Source organism: Drosophila montana, unplaced genomic scaffold (genome assembly GCF_035044405.1).
Source record: "Drosophila montana isolate Dmon_TW-CO22-7 unplaced genomic scaffold, ASM3504440v1 contig_3733_1, whole genome shotgun sequence".
Classification (NCBI taxonomy): Eukaryota; Metazoa; Arthropoda; class Insecta; order Diptera; family Drosophilidae; genus Drosophila; species Drosophila montana.
The window spans coordinates 297,967-310,888 of NW_026998620.1; the positions used below are offsets into that span (position 1 = coordinate 297,967).

General features: G+C 51.5%; 6 protein-coding genes across 6 annotated transcripts in view; 3 read left to right on the forward strand and 3 right to left on the reverse strand.

Annotated features, from left to right (window-relative positions):
• Positions 1 to 12,922, reverse strand: part of LOC135436632 (broad-complex core protein isoforms 1/2/3/4/5) — a 48,860-nt gene that overhangs the window by 17,980 nt on the left and 17,958 nt on the right. The gene's annotated exons all lie outside the window — the stretch shown is intronic.
• Positions 360 to 6,853, forward strand: LOC135436964 (nucleolar pre-ribosomal-associated protein 1). Its single transcript, XM_064694744.1, has 2 exons — positions 360 to 843; positions 903 to 6,853. The coding sequence occupies exons 1-2, from the start codon at positions 465 to 467 to the stop codon at positions 6,737 to 6,739; spliced, it is 6,216 nt and encodes a 2,071-aa protein (XP_064550814.1). The 5' UTR covers positions 360 to 464; the 3' UTR covers positions 6,740 to 6,853.
• On the reverse strand, positions 6,827 to 9,681 carry Cog7 (conserved oligomeric Golgi complex subunit 7). The gene is made up of 2 exons (XM_064694745.1): positions 9,140 to 9,681; positions 6,827 to 9,081 (listed from the first exon to the last, which is right to left on the reverse strand). Exons 1-2 carry the CDS (start codon positions 9,590 to 9,592, stop codon positions 7,273 to 7,275), a joined length of 2,262 nt encoding a protein of 753 aa, XP_064550815.1. The 5' UTR covers positions 9,593 to 9,681; the 3' UTR covers positions 6,827 to 7,272.
• LOC135436968 (uncharacterized) lies at positions 10,056 to 10,749 on the forward strand. Its single transcript, XM_064694750.1, has 2 exons — positions 10,056 to 10,372; positions 10,448 to 10,749. Exons 1-2 carry the CDS (start codon positions 10,150 to 10,152, stop codon positions 10,747 to 10,749), a joined length of 525 nt encoding a protein of 174 aa, XP_064550820.1. The 5' UTR covers positions 10,056 to 10,149.
• Positions 10,758 to 11,361, forward strand: LOC135436969 (uncharacterized). The gene is made up of 2 exons (XM_064694751.1): positions 10,758 to 10,904; positions 10,965 to 11,361. The coding sequence occupies exons 1-2, from the start codon at positions 10,758 to 10,760 to the stop codon at positions 11,214 to 11,216; spliced, it is 399 nt and encodes a 132-aa protein (XP_064550821.1). The 3' UTR covers positions 11,217 to 11,361.
• On the reverse strand, positions 11,350 to 12,875 carry eIF2Balpha (eukaryotic translation initiation factor 2B subunit alpha). Its single transcript, XM_064694749.1, has 5 exons — positions 12,627 to 12,875; positions 12,469 to 12,570; positions 12,041 to 12,407; positions 11,706 to 11,976; positions 11,350 to 11,529 (listed from the first exon to the last, which is right to left on the reverse strand). The coding sequence occupies exons 1-5, from the start codon at positions 12,658 to 12,660 to the stop codon at positions 11,383 to 11,385; spliced, it is 921 nt and encodes a 306-aa protein (XP_064550819.1). The 5' UTR covers positions 12,661 to 12,875; the 3' UTR covers positions 11,350 to 11,382.

Consider the following 12,922-nt stretch of genomic DNA (forward strand, 5'->3'; position numbering starts at 1 on the left):
AACACTTTTACAACACTTTGAGCACAACTGTTGCTCAAGTGCGCACATGACAAAAATACTAAAAAAATACTGCTATCAAATGCCCGTACGCAGAAAGCATTCATATGTTAATACACACAATAAGTGTTAAATATGCACCTAATTTGAATTACCATCAAATTTTCCATTTATAAATAAAACGTTTAATTATTGAAATTGATATTTTGTGAAATATGCAGCAATAAATAAAAATTACAATAATTATATTTATAGTCTATTCAAAATATTTTGCCAGAGCGCCAAAAAGACTTTTATAACACTTTGAGCTCAACTGTTGCACATCACGAAAATCGCTACTGAAAAATACTTCTGTTAAATACTTGTGCGTACTACACGTGCATGCGGCTCGTGTGTTTTATTTTTTTATAAGAGTTTTATCAAATTTGGCTGATTATATATGAAAACACGGCCAGAGACATATAAAGATGGCAATACAAACGAATAAACGGAAAAGAAAACATGAAGCTGCAGCTGCAGACCAACCAGATGATGCTGAAATAGCGGTACCCAAAAAGGTGCAAAAGGAGTCCCAGACGCCAAAGAAAAAATCCAAAAAGGCAAAAGAACAGGAGAACATTGAAGAACAGACGAATGAGGCAACAAATGAGGAGCAGTTGGAAACTTCCGATAGCCCAGCAAAAAGTAAAAGGGACAGAAACGAACAGGCAGCTGTGGAAGAAAAAGATGAAGCGGAAATCAGCCCCGACTCGGGCATCGAGCCGGAGGAGAAGCCTCTGCGGTTTCCCAATGATTTCAAAATGATGCATTTTCGAAGCAAGCTGCTCGGCGACAACTTTATAACAGGTACGATTAAGATTCATTCATTTAGATTTCCTTTTATGTGATTTTTTTTCTGCGAACAGAACTGCGCCACTTTCTGTACATGTGCGAAGTGAGGCCCAGGATCGTGGCCAAGTATATTGAGAAGCGCGGCAAGCCGTTGGAGTTGGCCGAAGCCTTCAATCGCATCGACAAGACCAACATACTGCATGTGGGCTATCTCAGCGAGGCGCTGCAGCGCATCATCATGGAGATACTCACCAATCAGAAGGATCACATGGAGTCGGCGGCCCATGCCGGCCGCTATTTCCTCAAGGTGCATGGCGCGGTGCTGGAGCAACTGTTGCAGTCGGCACAGCCGAAACATCGACGCAACGCACTGAAATTGCTGACGGCAATTGTGTGCGTGGACTCGCAGCTGGGCCGCCAGGTGCTCAGCTCCTACGATATACTCTCGAATGTGCGGACCATGAACGAAATGCTATCGCATTCGAAGCACGATTACCAGCACGAGGATACGGTGCGCAAGGCATATATTCATTTTGTGCTGGCCTTTCTGGTCGATGGCAATGCTCTGCTCATACGCAACATTATGGATCGCGGGCATCTGATCCGGGTGCTGGCCAAGGGTCTGGTCTACGATGACCATGTGACCGCCTGCGTGGTGCTCAACACGCTGCGCCAATATGTGCTCGAAAATCCGAGTATCTTGAAGACCAAGAAGGTGCATGTCTTCGATCTGGAATGCTGCAAGTATCTGCGCCGCCTCTACGACTGGGAAGGACCCCAGGGCCTGGCCGTCTTCTACAAGGGACACAAGTCGAGCAAGTTTGTGCCGGAGGAGCGCGAGGTTGTCGCCGCCGCCGCACATAAGTTGCTGCTGCTGCTCTTCACCTCGCGCAAGCACGGCATCAGCTTCGATGCGATGACCAACTACCGCCAGAAGCACAACAAGCTGCAGGGCAAAATCCTGGGCAGCCTTTACCGACCATATGCCGATCCGAATAAAAGGGAGCTCATACTGAAGACGCTGCAAGCGTGTCCCGACTTGGGCAGGCACACGGTGCGCAATTTCGCCTCGTTTGTGAATCCAATGCGAGTGCCAACCGACGATTTGCCCGCGGCCATCGATTTGCTGGCCGAGATCATTGCGGCGGTGCCGCCAAGCGCTTTGTCCTCGGCCATGGACAAAATGACGCTGACCGACTTTAGCTATTGGATCAAGGAGCTCTGTCTGCCCATCGAGGCGCTGCTGCACATTGTCGGCAAGCATATGCTCAAGCGCAACGATTTCAAGATACGCCTCGCCGTCAACCGGCTTCTGTTGGCCATGATGACGCAGTACAGCAACTATGTGGGCGTTGTCGCCTTGCGGGAGCAGTCGAAGCGTGCGGGCAACTCGTTGCGTAAATTTAAATTCGAGCTGCTTAATCATTTACTGATCAACTTTCCGCCCATCGAGAGCATACTGTACTCGCTGTACATGAGCATACAGGAGCGGCAGCAGGCAGGTGTCCATGTGCTGGAGCATCTGTCGGTCACCCTGGAGCTGATTCTAATCATGTGCAAGGAGAATCGCGCGTTTGTGAACAAAACCAGCCAGATTCTGGACTATTTGGATGTCTTGCGGCCGCTGTACGAGACAAACTTTGATGCGGCGCACGTGGCGGAGGCGAATCCTCAAGAGCTGGACAAGGTGCAGAAGATAAAGCTGGAGCTTAAATCGATTAAGACGATTTTGCTGCTGTTTCCGCGCTCGCTGCATCCGCAGGAGCAGCTCTTCGAGAAGGTGTTGCGCTCCTTCGTCAAGGCCTACATGCTCGAGGATGATGATCTCGCGGTCAAGTCGGAGGCCGGCGAGCTGCTGCACAGCCTGTTCCGGAACACGGGCATGTTCGACTCCTGCAGCTACGAGATTGACATCTGGCTGGAGGCCCTAATCGGCTTCGATGCGCAAACCGTGGACAATGTCACAAGCATTCTGCTCAACATACTCTCGCTGGACTTGTCCCAGGTGGAGATGGAGGAGCAGCTGCTGCCGGCTGCCGGAACGACTTCCAGCAATGTGGCGAATCTGCGCAAACTCCTCGCCCAAATTGAACAGGGCCAAACGGTGCAAGCTTACGTGGAAACGCTGACGCTGAGCAAAATGATGCCGCTGCTGCTGCAGGGCGTGGCCATAGAGCCGCCCCACGACGCCTACGTGGAGCTGGTCTGCGTGCTGCTCTATCACTATCACACCAAGCCGGAGCAGGTGCAGCAGCTGTACAGTGTCACCGACTACATGGAAATCGGGCGGGGATTACGTGAACTTCCCGCGCAGATTGCCAAACATTGGCCACAGCTGGCGCAGCTGCAGCGCCTGGTGCTGGAGACGACTACTCCTGCTCCTCCTTCGCAATCCTTTGAGCACATATTTAAGCCGTCGCCGGGCAAACACTTTGAGCTGCAGCTGGCGGACGGCAACAAGCTGCAGCTGCATCTTAGCCTGCGCAATCCGCATCGCAACATGATCTACGTCCATGAGCTGCTCTTTCTGCTCGACCAGCTGGTGCAGAGCAAGCAACTCGCTGCGGGCCAATCCCAACTGATAGCCGACTGCCTGATTAGGCTGCTGCAAATTGCCGCCCAACTGGATGGCGGCCAGCAGAGCGCCGTGCTGGCCAATGAGGAGGAGCAGGAGCGGGCGCAGCAGGAGACGCACACACAGCGCCTGCTGCACTACATCTACAGCATACGGCTGAGCCAGCTGCGCGCGACGCACCTCTTCAGCGAGACGAGCGAAACGGAGATGCACTACGTCAGCTGCCTGCGTCGCCTGACCGAGCACTGTCGCACCTTGCCCGGATTTGCCAACTATACGAGCTACTATAGACAACAGCTGGTGCTGGCGCTGGAGATTGCTCTGCAGGATCGGGCAGGATTGAAGCTCGTTGAGCAGCCGGCGCAGCTGCTCGAGTGCGTCGCCCTGGTGGATGCCTTCGAGTTGAATGCGGGCGAATGCGCCCAAATGCTGCAGCTGCTCACGGAAAAGCTCGAGGCGAGCGATTACCTGGCGGCGCAACATTACTTTGAGCTGCTGCTGCGCCTGTTGCGTCGCCTCGCCCAGCTGCAGCAGGAGGAGCACGTCGTGGATTGCACTCAAGCCATGCTCCGACTGCAAAGCTACTATGGCGAATTTTGTGCCAGCTCCTTGCCCGCCGAGCAGCTGGAACAGCTGGAGACGGCTCTCCTGGAGTTCCTCAGCAGCCGGCATCATCATCTCGCCGCTTGCCACGCTCAGTTCTTCACATGCTTCTTCACCTCAACGAATCGCAAGCTGAGCAAATCAGCCATAAAACTCGCCTGCCTTCTGCTGCAGCGCAACGCGCAGCTGTCGACGACATTTGTCCAGCTTCTCCCCGAGCACGTGGACCAGAAGGAGCTGATTTATCCACTGTTGGATGTCGCTTTCAGTCGTGGCTACCGGCTGGAGCCGGCGCTGCTGCAGCGCTGCTATCAGAGCTACAAGACGGGCATCCTCAAGAGCATCGAGAAGCCGCAAAAGGCGGCGCACATCTATCGGGAGCACCCGGAGGCCAGTGCGGCAATAATTGCCCACTGCATGCCCAAGTCGGAGTGCTTGGATTATTGCCAGAAGCAGCTTAAATTCGATGCCGTCGGCCTGTTCCAAATGCGCGTGCTGCGCGCGATTTACGGCCAAGCGCTCGCCGCCAGCAAGGATGCACTGCAGCAGGCCCAAATCTTTGTCAACTACATCAATCTGAATGTTCAAATGTTGGCGCTTGATCTGAGAAAGCAAAGCGTGCAGCTGGAGCAGCTCGAGCAGCTGGCCTTCAACTGTTACGATTGGTGGCAGCAGGAGCAGCAGTTGGACTCCTCCAAGCCGGATTGGAGTCGTCTGCTGGGCGCCGCGCATTGGCTCAACTTTTGTCGCAGCTGCCTGAAGCAGGCGCTGCACATGGCCGAGGAGACGCCGCCGCAGCAGCAGCAGCAGATCAACGGGCTGCTGCTGAAGCTGCTCGCCTTCCTCTGCGATCGCCTCTACAAGGATTACAGCGAGGAGGCGGAGGAGCAGGCGGATGCTGCTCTACTCTACGAGTTGGCCTTCACGCACTCCTGCTGCTCTGATCATTTGCTGGGAAGCGAACCGAGCGCCGTCAAGACACATCTGCTGCAGCTGCTCGAGACGCTGGCGCGGAAGGCGCCATCGGCGCTGCAAAGCTCCCACATACCCATCCTCCTGGGCTCGTATCATGCCAGCCTGACGCCCGCGGATCGTTATATTCTCGCCCTCCTGGAGCACTACGAGCGCTACGATGTGGGCCTAGCCGAGTATCGTCCCTTCGTCTGGGGCGAAGGCGCCGTCGCGCATTATGCGCTGCGCGAATCCGATGCGGATGAGCGCGCCAAGCTGCAGCAGCAGGAGACAAATGTCGGACAGGTGCTCGCTTTGATTGTGCGCCAAAACTGCCAATATACGATCGAGAACTTTCCCATTTGGCGGACGTTGCACGCCAGCCAACAGCTGCCGGCGCTAGAGTTTGTTAATCCCGCAAAGAAATCCCTGAGATTTGGCGATAATCCGCTGGAGCAGCGCATCGAACGGGGCGACACACAATTCGCGCAGGATCAGCGCCGGCTGTGCCCGAAGCGCGACGAGCTCTACGAACGCTGCTACGATCCGGCCTTTATGCTGCCCCTAATGATGCACTGCTTCGCGCCGGAGTCCGCAGTGCGTGCCCAGTGGCCCGTCCAGAATGGCCTGCTCTCGCTGAGCTTCTGTGCGCTCTCCTCCCTGGACAAGGATATGCGTCTGGCGGCGGCGTGCTGTCAGCAACGTTATCGCAGCCATTTCGAGCTGTCCAAGTTCTACGAGAAGCCGCTCTGGACGCAGGCCTACGACAACATTCAGTCGGGTCTGGCCGAGCTGCGCAGCGCCTGGCTCGCCCAGCGACGCACACACGGCGGCATTCCACGCGTTCCGCTCATCCCCGTGCTCTTCATCGCGCACAGCTTCAATCTGAGCACGGATCCCACACATTTGCTGTACAAGCGCATGATGATGTATCTGCAGCTGAAGCAGAGCTTTAATTTCCAGACCATACCCGAATTCAATATATTCTTCTACTCCCAGGAGCCGGAGCATCAGCAATATCGCGAGTTTATCGTACAGCTGCTGAGCAATGGGATCAAGTGCAGCGCCGATCTCTTCCTGCTCGTCTCGACCAACACGTTCAAGGTGCTGCTCAGCTACTATAACTCCAATCTGGCCACGCTGGACACCAATCTGCTGCTGCTCTCCGTGTTGTCCACGTGCGTGAAAATACCCGGCGCCGTCAAGATCATGCTCGAGCACGTGGGCATCCTTTCCTGGCTAAGCGGCATCATTCGCGACACCCAGTTCCATCAGTTCGACATTATCGAGGGCATCATTAGCATTGTCAACAATCTGTGGTATTCCGTTGCGGCCAGCCAGTCGGAGCTGTCCGACTTTGCGCATGTCCAGCTGCGGCTGCATCGTCTGGTGCTGCTCCATCTGCTGCCGCTGCTCTCGCCGCGCGTCTCCACGTCGAGTCTGGCGCGTCTGCTCAATGTGCTGCAGAAGACCGCCGGCAACGCCGGGCAATATCTGGCTTTGTCCGTTCAGCAATTGGATCTGCTGCTCGACTGCGTCGCCCGCCATTGGCCGGAACAGATCGCAACAGTTCGCTACATGCGCAGCTTTGGCGGCAACTACGCCTGCCCGCGCGACGAATACTGCGAGGGATTGGTCCGGGAGCACCAGCTGGACATGCACTCTGTGCTCGCCCTCTCCAGCCTGCGGCAATATGTGATCGACTGGTGGCAGGCGCATCATCAGGCAGCAGCACATCCCGAGGCAGTCCACAAAATGGGCGAGGAGGTGTCCACCACTTAGATCTGGCAATTCTATAAAATATAGCCCTAAAACGTGTAATATATAATATATTTTTGCATTGAGCTCATGAAGATTTCGGATTCCGGCATTAAACGAAGCAAGTTATTTCTTTAATCTCGTTTGCGATTCCAATTTCAAGTCAATTAAGTCGGATGGAAACTAAAAACAATTAAGAGTCTTCCCAGGATGGAAGCTAAAAGCTTCATTTTAATCTTATTCAAAAAAAATGTAATCTTCTTTAATTGAAGAATTGAAAGAGAAGGAACTTTTTTGGGGAAAGGTTGACTGGAGGACAAACAGCTTAAGATAAAATATTAATACAATTTATATAAGGAAGTCTTCCCTGAACTTTCCTTGAAGCTACATATAAATCCTATCTAAAAAAAGTGCAATTAAATTGAATGAAAGAATTGAAAAGGGAACGTTTTTAGGGAAAAGATGGAGTCGGAGAAGATTCGATTGACTGAGGACAGCTTAAGATATATTAAGATAAGATAAGATAAATAAGGAATCTGACAATTTCTAGATGTTAATTATTGTGTCGAAATGATGTTGCGCATTTGTCGGATGGCCGTGACGAGGCGTGGCTCGCAGCCGCTGCTCAGGTTGAGGTACTGGTCAGGTGCTGCTTTGAGCAGTGTGAGGATTTGGGCGAGCTGCTGGTTAATGGTGAGGCCGAGTTCCTCGAGCACATTCGACAGGTACTCAATGTCGACGCTGAGCTGCGTCGCGGAGGAGGCGGGCAGCGACTTGATCTGCAATAGCTGCGCCTGGTACATGACACAGCATTGCTCGACGACCAGCGAGAGCAGGACGTCGGCGCAGGGTATCGCCTGCGTATACTTGATGTTGCACAGCTCCAGAGCCTGCTTGAGCAGTGCGGACGGCGACAGGAGCAGCGGCTCCAGATGCTGCGGCAGCGTGAGCAAATATTGGCCAATCTGCGTGATGCTCTCCTGCGGCGCAAAGCTGAACGCGGGCATATTGATGCCCGACGTGGCGTACGCCTCCGCGGGCGGGCGTATGTGCGCCAAATGCGCCTCGATCGGCTGCAGCAGGATGTTCAGCGTTATGTCGTGCGTCTCGGCCAGATAGGTCTTGAGTGTGACATAGACCTGGGGGAAGATGCCCAAGCTGTCCGCGCTGGTGGCCCCGGTCGCATCGCTGCTCTTCTGCTGATAATCGGCAATATTTGCGAGCAGCTGGGCGCGCATTGCCGGCTCACAGGTCTGATAGATGCTAATGGCGCCGCCAGCGGATCGCTGCAGCCGGCTCGAGAGCGCGACCAGGCGCAGATGCAGCTGCTGCTCGAACTGATGCAGCTGCAGCTGGAAATCGGCGAGGCATTGCAGCTGGGACATGGTGTACTGCAGCAGGGACCAGTTTTCGCTGCGCGCCGTGCCCTCGCTGCTGCTGCTGCCGCTGCCAAGGCTCAGGCTCAGCTGGCGCTGGGTGCGACTAAAGTTCTCCAGCTGGCGCTTGAAGATGCCGCCGAGCACCGTGATCAGCTTGCACAGCGCCAGATCGTTGGTTATCGCTTGGCAGCGGGCGCAGGCCTGCTGCAGCCACTCGTACAGCTTGCGTGTACTCTCCTCCAGATGACGCACTGCATCGCTGGGCGTCGCTTGATTGGAGAGCAAGCGATCGACTTGCGTGGACAGCTGCGTTTCCTCCAGCCTCGGATACTGCTGTATAAACTTGTGAAAATACTCAAAGATCGCTTCGCCCAGCTGACGATGCAAATCGGCCGATAAGCTGATCTGCGATTGCTCCAGCGTTGAGTTCAGGTGCAGCACAAAATTCTGATTGGCCTGAGCGTATTGGGCCAAAAGCTCGAGCCGCTCATTAGAGCTCTTCAACAGCTGCAGGATGTGCGCGTCGCGTGTCGGCTGCAGCGCCGGCAAAAGCTCGGCGATGACCAAAAATGGCTGCGACTGCGCCATGTCCAGCGGCTCCGCGGCAAAGAGCTGAACACACCATTTGAGCTGACGCTGGCAATGCTCCAGCAGCTGGTCGTAGTAGAGCGAGAGGAAGTGCTGCTGCGGCGACTCGCTGACCTGCAGCTCCAGCGTCTGCTTCCACTGCTGCTGCAGCATATTCTTCTGCACTGCCCGATAATATTGCTGCAGCTGCGGCAATCGTTGAATGCTGCTGAAGATTTCCACATGCCGCTGTGCCTGTGCCAGACTCGACTCAGCGAAGCACTGGACTAGGCTGGGCGAGGCCATGGCCTCCAAACGATTCTTGAAGTCCTCCACCTGCGTTTGCCGTTCAGCATGACCCGGTAGCTGTTCCTGCGCTTGCAACGACTTTTGGAGCGCTGTCAGCTTTAAGCACACGCCCTGCAAAGATTAGTTATGTATATTTGGTGCTACAAAATTCTCTAGCGGAGCAGCTCACCTTCATATCGTTGCGTTCGAAGCAGTCTTCCAGCTCGGCCAGCAGGTTGCCCCAGCCGTCCGACTCCTGCAACGATTCTTTGGCCGCCTGCAGTTTGGTTTGCAATGTGTTCAAGCGCTCCAATGTGGCCATACAGTCGCCCGTCTCCTCCTGCACGGCGGCCACTTCCTGGCGCATTGCGCTCATCTTCTGCTGCAGCGCTGCCACATCGCATTGCAGCGTGGCCGCTTCCTTGGCGATGCGCGGCATGCTGGCCACAACCTGCTGGCTGGACTCCTCGACGGCATAGTTCACCTGCTGCACATACAGCTGCAGCTTGGCCACGTAGCTTTGTATGAACGTGGTGGCAGTTGCGCCCTCCTTTTTATTATTCTCTTCCGTATATTTTTTATAGTTTGCATTTATCCAATCGGCGGCAGAGAAACTTGGCTCTGATAGCGCCGAAATATCCATTTTCAAAAACGGATTAAACACAAATCTAGGAATGTTTTTAAAATAAGTTCAGCCTCTCGAATGGCACAGCTGTTGGACGTGTAGTGTTGGCAAATGTTTAATATCTACTGCTGTTTGGTTAGTGGCACAGCTGTTGGACGTGTAGTGTTGGCAAATGTTGGGTAGTTGGTATTTTTTTTTTAATATCTACTGCTGTTTGGTTAGTGGCACAGCTGTAAGACTTGTAGTGCTGGAAAATGTTGGGTAGTTGTTTATTCTTTTTTAAATCTAATGAGTTTAATAATTTATTGCTGAATATAATCGCATTTTAGCCATAACAATCAACCGGTAAGGGTAGTTTAGCTATCGTATAGTTAGGCGCGTGTTTGTTTTTCGTGCATGATACGAGCACGCACGATTCGACAATATTAGTTCGTGCCATGGAAAATCGGAGCACGCGCTCATCTCTAGCACACGCACTGACAGATGATGTATTATTATGAGTCCTGATACTTTGCTTGAACAACGACGACGATTTGCTTAAAAGCTTACGCTGATGTATTTAGAGTAAGTGAAACATGTCAGTTTGCAAAGCCGATCCCTGGCAAGTGAAAAATAATAGCAGTAAACCAGAAAACGGAAATACCGAAGTGATTGAAAAATTCGAAGATAATTTCAACCCTAATAAATTAGAGAACAGACGCAAATCCGATTTCGACGACAGGAAAACCGAGAGTAATGTTACAGGCTCACAACGCATCGAGCCGCTGCCAGATTCGGCAAACTACTTGCAATTGCTAGGTGCGTATAAAAGGATCATGCGTGTATTTGATTTGAATTTCATTTCGATTTCAATTTGTTGGCCCGTCCACGTAGAGCGAAAACTGGAGAAAGTGCAAAAGGGCAACAAATTGTTGGACTCGCTGCAGGAGAAGAAACAGGATTGCATGCGCTCCCTGCTAGCCGCTAACGGTGTGCCAGAGACAACGCTCGAGCAGCTGCTCGATTTTGATACGCCCATCGAGAGCGGTCGGCTGCATCGTCACCTGCTGCCCGTCCAGGCGGTAACCGTGGGCGAAACATTGCAGATCGTGCAATACGACGCTCTCGCGGAACAGACCGTAGAGATCGAGCAACAAGGGCAGCAAGACGACGAGGCGGAAAAGGAAATTAACTAAACATCATAATGGACTCGACGTTTGGCAATGTGTTCCTGTTCCTTACCGATTTGGCTTGGAAGAGTCGTTTGACAATCCCATTGCTGGTCACAACCGCCTTCCTGGTCATGGACATACGCTTGCAGATCGAGATTAACATACAAACGGGACAAGTGGTACCTGAAAACACCATTACACCATTAAATCCACAACTAAATAAAACCCTTTATACACAGAATGCCAGCGACCTGGATGAGCCCGACGATGCTTTCGAGGAACAGCTGGCGCAGGGTGCAGCGTTTGCCATGGAAGAGGAGAGCGACGTCTATACGGATGATCTCGAGGAGTATAATAGCGAGTATACCAACGGGGATGGTAATAGCAGCGACACGTCACGCTACAGCGCGGATATCGACGATGACTTGGGCTCCGAGTACGACGTTGAGAATGATCTCGATGCTTACTATGCGAGCGAAATTCACTTCTAGCCGTAGACTTCGAATATAAATTTTAAGAGTAATATATATGTGTACATGTTAGAAGCTAATTTCTGTAGATTAGATGTATATGCATATATAGCCCCCCAATATTACGTATTTATGTATTTCGGTGTAATCACAATTTTTGAAACCAGTTCTTGTAGTTTTATTAGCCTTACATATACAATTTGATCAATTCGTCACTGACCGCCGATGGCGTCAGTATGCCCAAATCGGTGAAGAGCAGCGTGATATATGCGGGCGGTGTATAGTCGACCAGTGGATGCACCTTGGACACATCATTTAAATGCTTGCGCGAGTACTGAAAACGAAAAATCAAAATTAATTCAGAATTAGCGCAAATCTCGGGTGCAGCGTTGCCAACTGCCGCTAAAAAAAGCTAATAAGACTTGAATTAGCTTTTTTATTGGAGTAAACAGAGTTGTTAGCACTTATTGCCAATAAGAAGCTGTCCGCTTGGCAACCCTGTTTGCCTACCTTGTACTCGTTGGACAAATCTCTTTGATTCAATGGATATAGGCGAGAAAATTTGAAACTTTCAGATAGCACATAGAAGGGTTTCTTCATTTCGCGCGCACACAAGCCCATTGTGTAGGAGCCAATGCGATTGATAATGCCGCCGCTCTCGACGACCGCCTCGGCGCCTACCATAACAAAGTCAACCGATTCCATGACATAGCCGGTGGCAGCGTCTAGTATAAGCGTACAATCAATGTCCGCCGCCTGCAACTCCTGCACCATCTCCTCCCTAACCAAAAATACAGTATTAAGCAAAAGATAACAATAATTGACATTGTATAATAAATACTTGCCCAGGGTTACCGATGCCGCCCTGCGTCACAAATACGTGGAAGGTCTTCTTGTTTTGCGATGCGGCTATCAGCGCCTGGAGGACGACGCGAGAGCGGGAGTGAGTTAGGATTCGACAGCCATCGCTTATAAAACGTTGTGCCTGCTGTGAAATAACCTGACGCGAATTAAGTAATTTGGTTAGAAAGATTTTGCCCCGATTTAACATGATCTGGCGGCACTCCTCCATGTGCTTGTCATCCAAACTGAGTGTTATAAAACGACAGAAGAGCTCGCCGGCCGACACGATGGCTGCTATGGACAGGTCCGTATTACGCATCGCTGCCACAGCCTCGCGCATTGTCGTGTGCAAAATATGTATGGTGCCAACTGAGAGTTCATTATTATTATTATGATTATTATTGGTTTATAAAAACAGATATACGCTTACATTGTTTCTTCTCTAATATCATCAGCAACGTTTTAATGGCCGCTATGCCAGAGGACATATCCTTGTCATCGTCGAGCAACTGTAGAAAGTACTTGACAACATCTAAGAAAAACGTGTGTTAACATTAAACAATTTAATGCAATTTTACGGCCACTTACCAAATTCTTCGCTCGTTTTTGTAACTTGTGGCATCTTAAAAGTAAATTTAAGGCTGTTATTTCTCGCCGTCAACAATTGCGATATAAACAGCTGTTTTGTTGCGCTGGGTCGTTACACGTTACAACACGCTATGTAGATTGGGCATGGATTAAATTAATTAATTAATTAATTAAAAGCTGAAAGAATGCAATTTTTTATTTTTTAGCAGATATCAAAACAGTTAACATTTATAATGATAATGCGGCAAATGGCATATTGAAATATCTATGCGCTGATGACGTGCATGCCAGTGTTG

Bases quoted from the DNA above. Each gene is read 5' to 3' on its own strand.
- LOC135436964 (XM_064694744.1), top strand. From the start codon at position 465: ATGGCAATACAAACGAATAAACGGAAAAGAAAACATGAAGCTGCAGCT. The intron at 844-902 runs GTACGATTAAGA...TTCTGCGAACAG, and splicing joins CGGCGACAACTTTATAACAG to AACTGCGCCACTTTCTGTAC.
- Cog7 (XM_064694745.1), bottom strand. From the start codon at position 9,592: ATGGATATTTCGGCGCTATCAGAGCCAAGTTTCTCTGCCGCCGATTGG. The intron at 9,082-9,139 runs GTGAGCTGCTCC...TAATCTTTGCAG, and splicing joins TCGAACGCAACGATATGAAG to GGCGTGTGCTTAAAGCTGAC.
- LOC135436968 (XM_064694750.1), top strand. From the start codon at position 10,150: ATGTCAGTTTGCAAAGCCGATCCCTGGCAAGTGAAAAATAATAGCAGT. The intron at 10,373-10,447 runs GTGCGTATAAAA...CCGTCCACGTAG, and splicing joins AAACTACTTGCAATTGCTAG to AGCGAAAACTGGAGAAAGTG.
- LOC135436969 (XM_064694751.1), top strand. From the start codon at position 10,758: ATGGACTCGACGTTTGGCAATGTGTTCCTGTTCCTTACCGATTTGGCT. The intron at 10,905-10,964 runs GTACCTGAAAAC...CTTTATACACAG, and splicing joins ACATACAAACGGGACAAGTG to AATGCCAGCGACCTGGATGA.
- eIF2Balpha (XM_064694749.1), bottom strand. From the start codon at position 12,660: ATGCCACAAGTTACAAAAACGAGCGAAGAATTTG. The intron at 12,571-12,626 runs GTAAGTGGCCGT...CGTTTTTCTTAG, and splicing joins AAAAACGAGCGAAGAATTTG to ATGTTGTCAAGTACTTTCTA. The intron at 11,530-11,705 runs GTAGGCAAACAG...TTTCGTTTTCAG, and splicing joins ATTTGTCCAACGAGTACAAG to TACTCGCGCAAGCATTTAAA.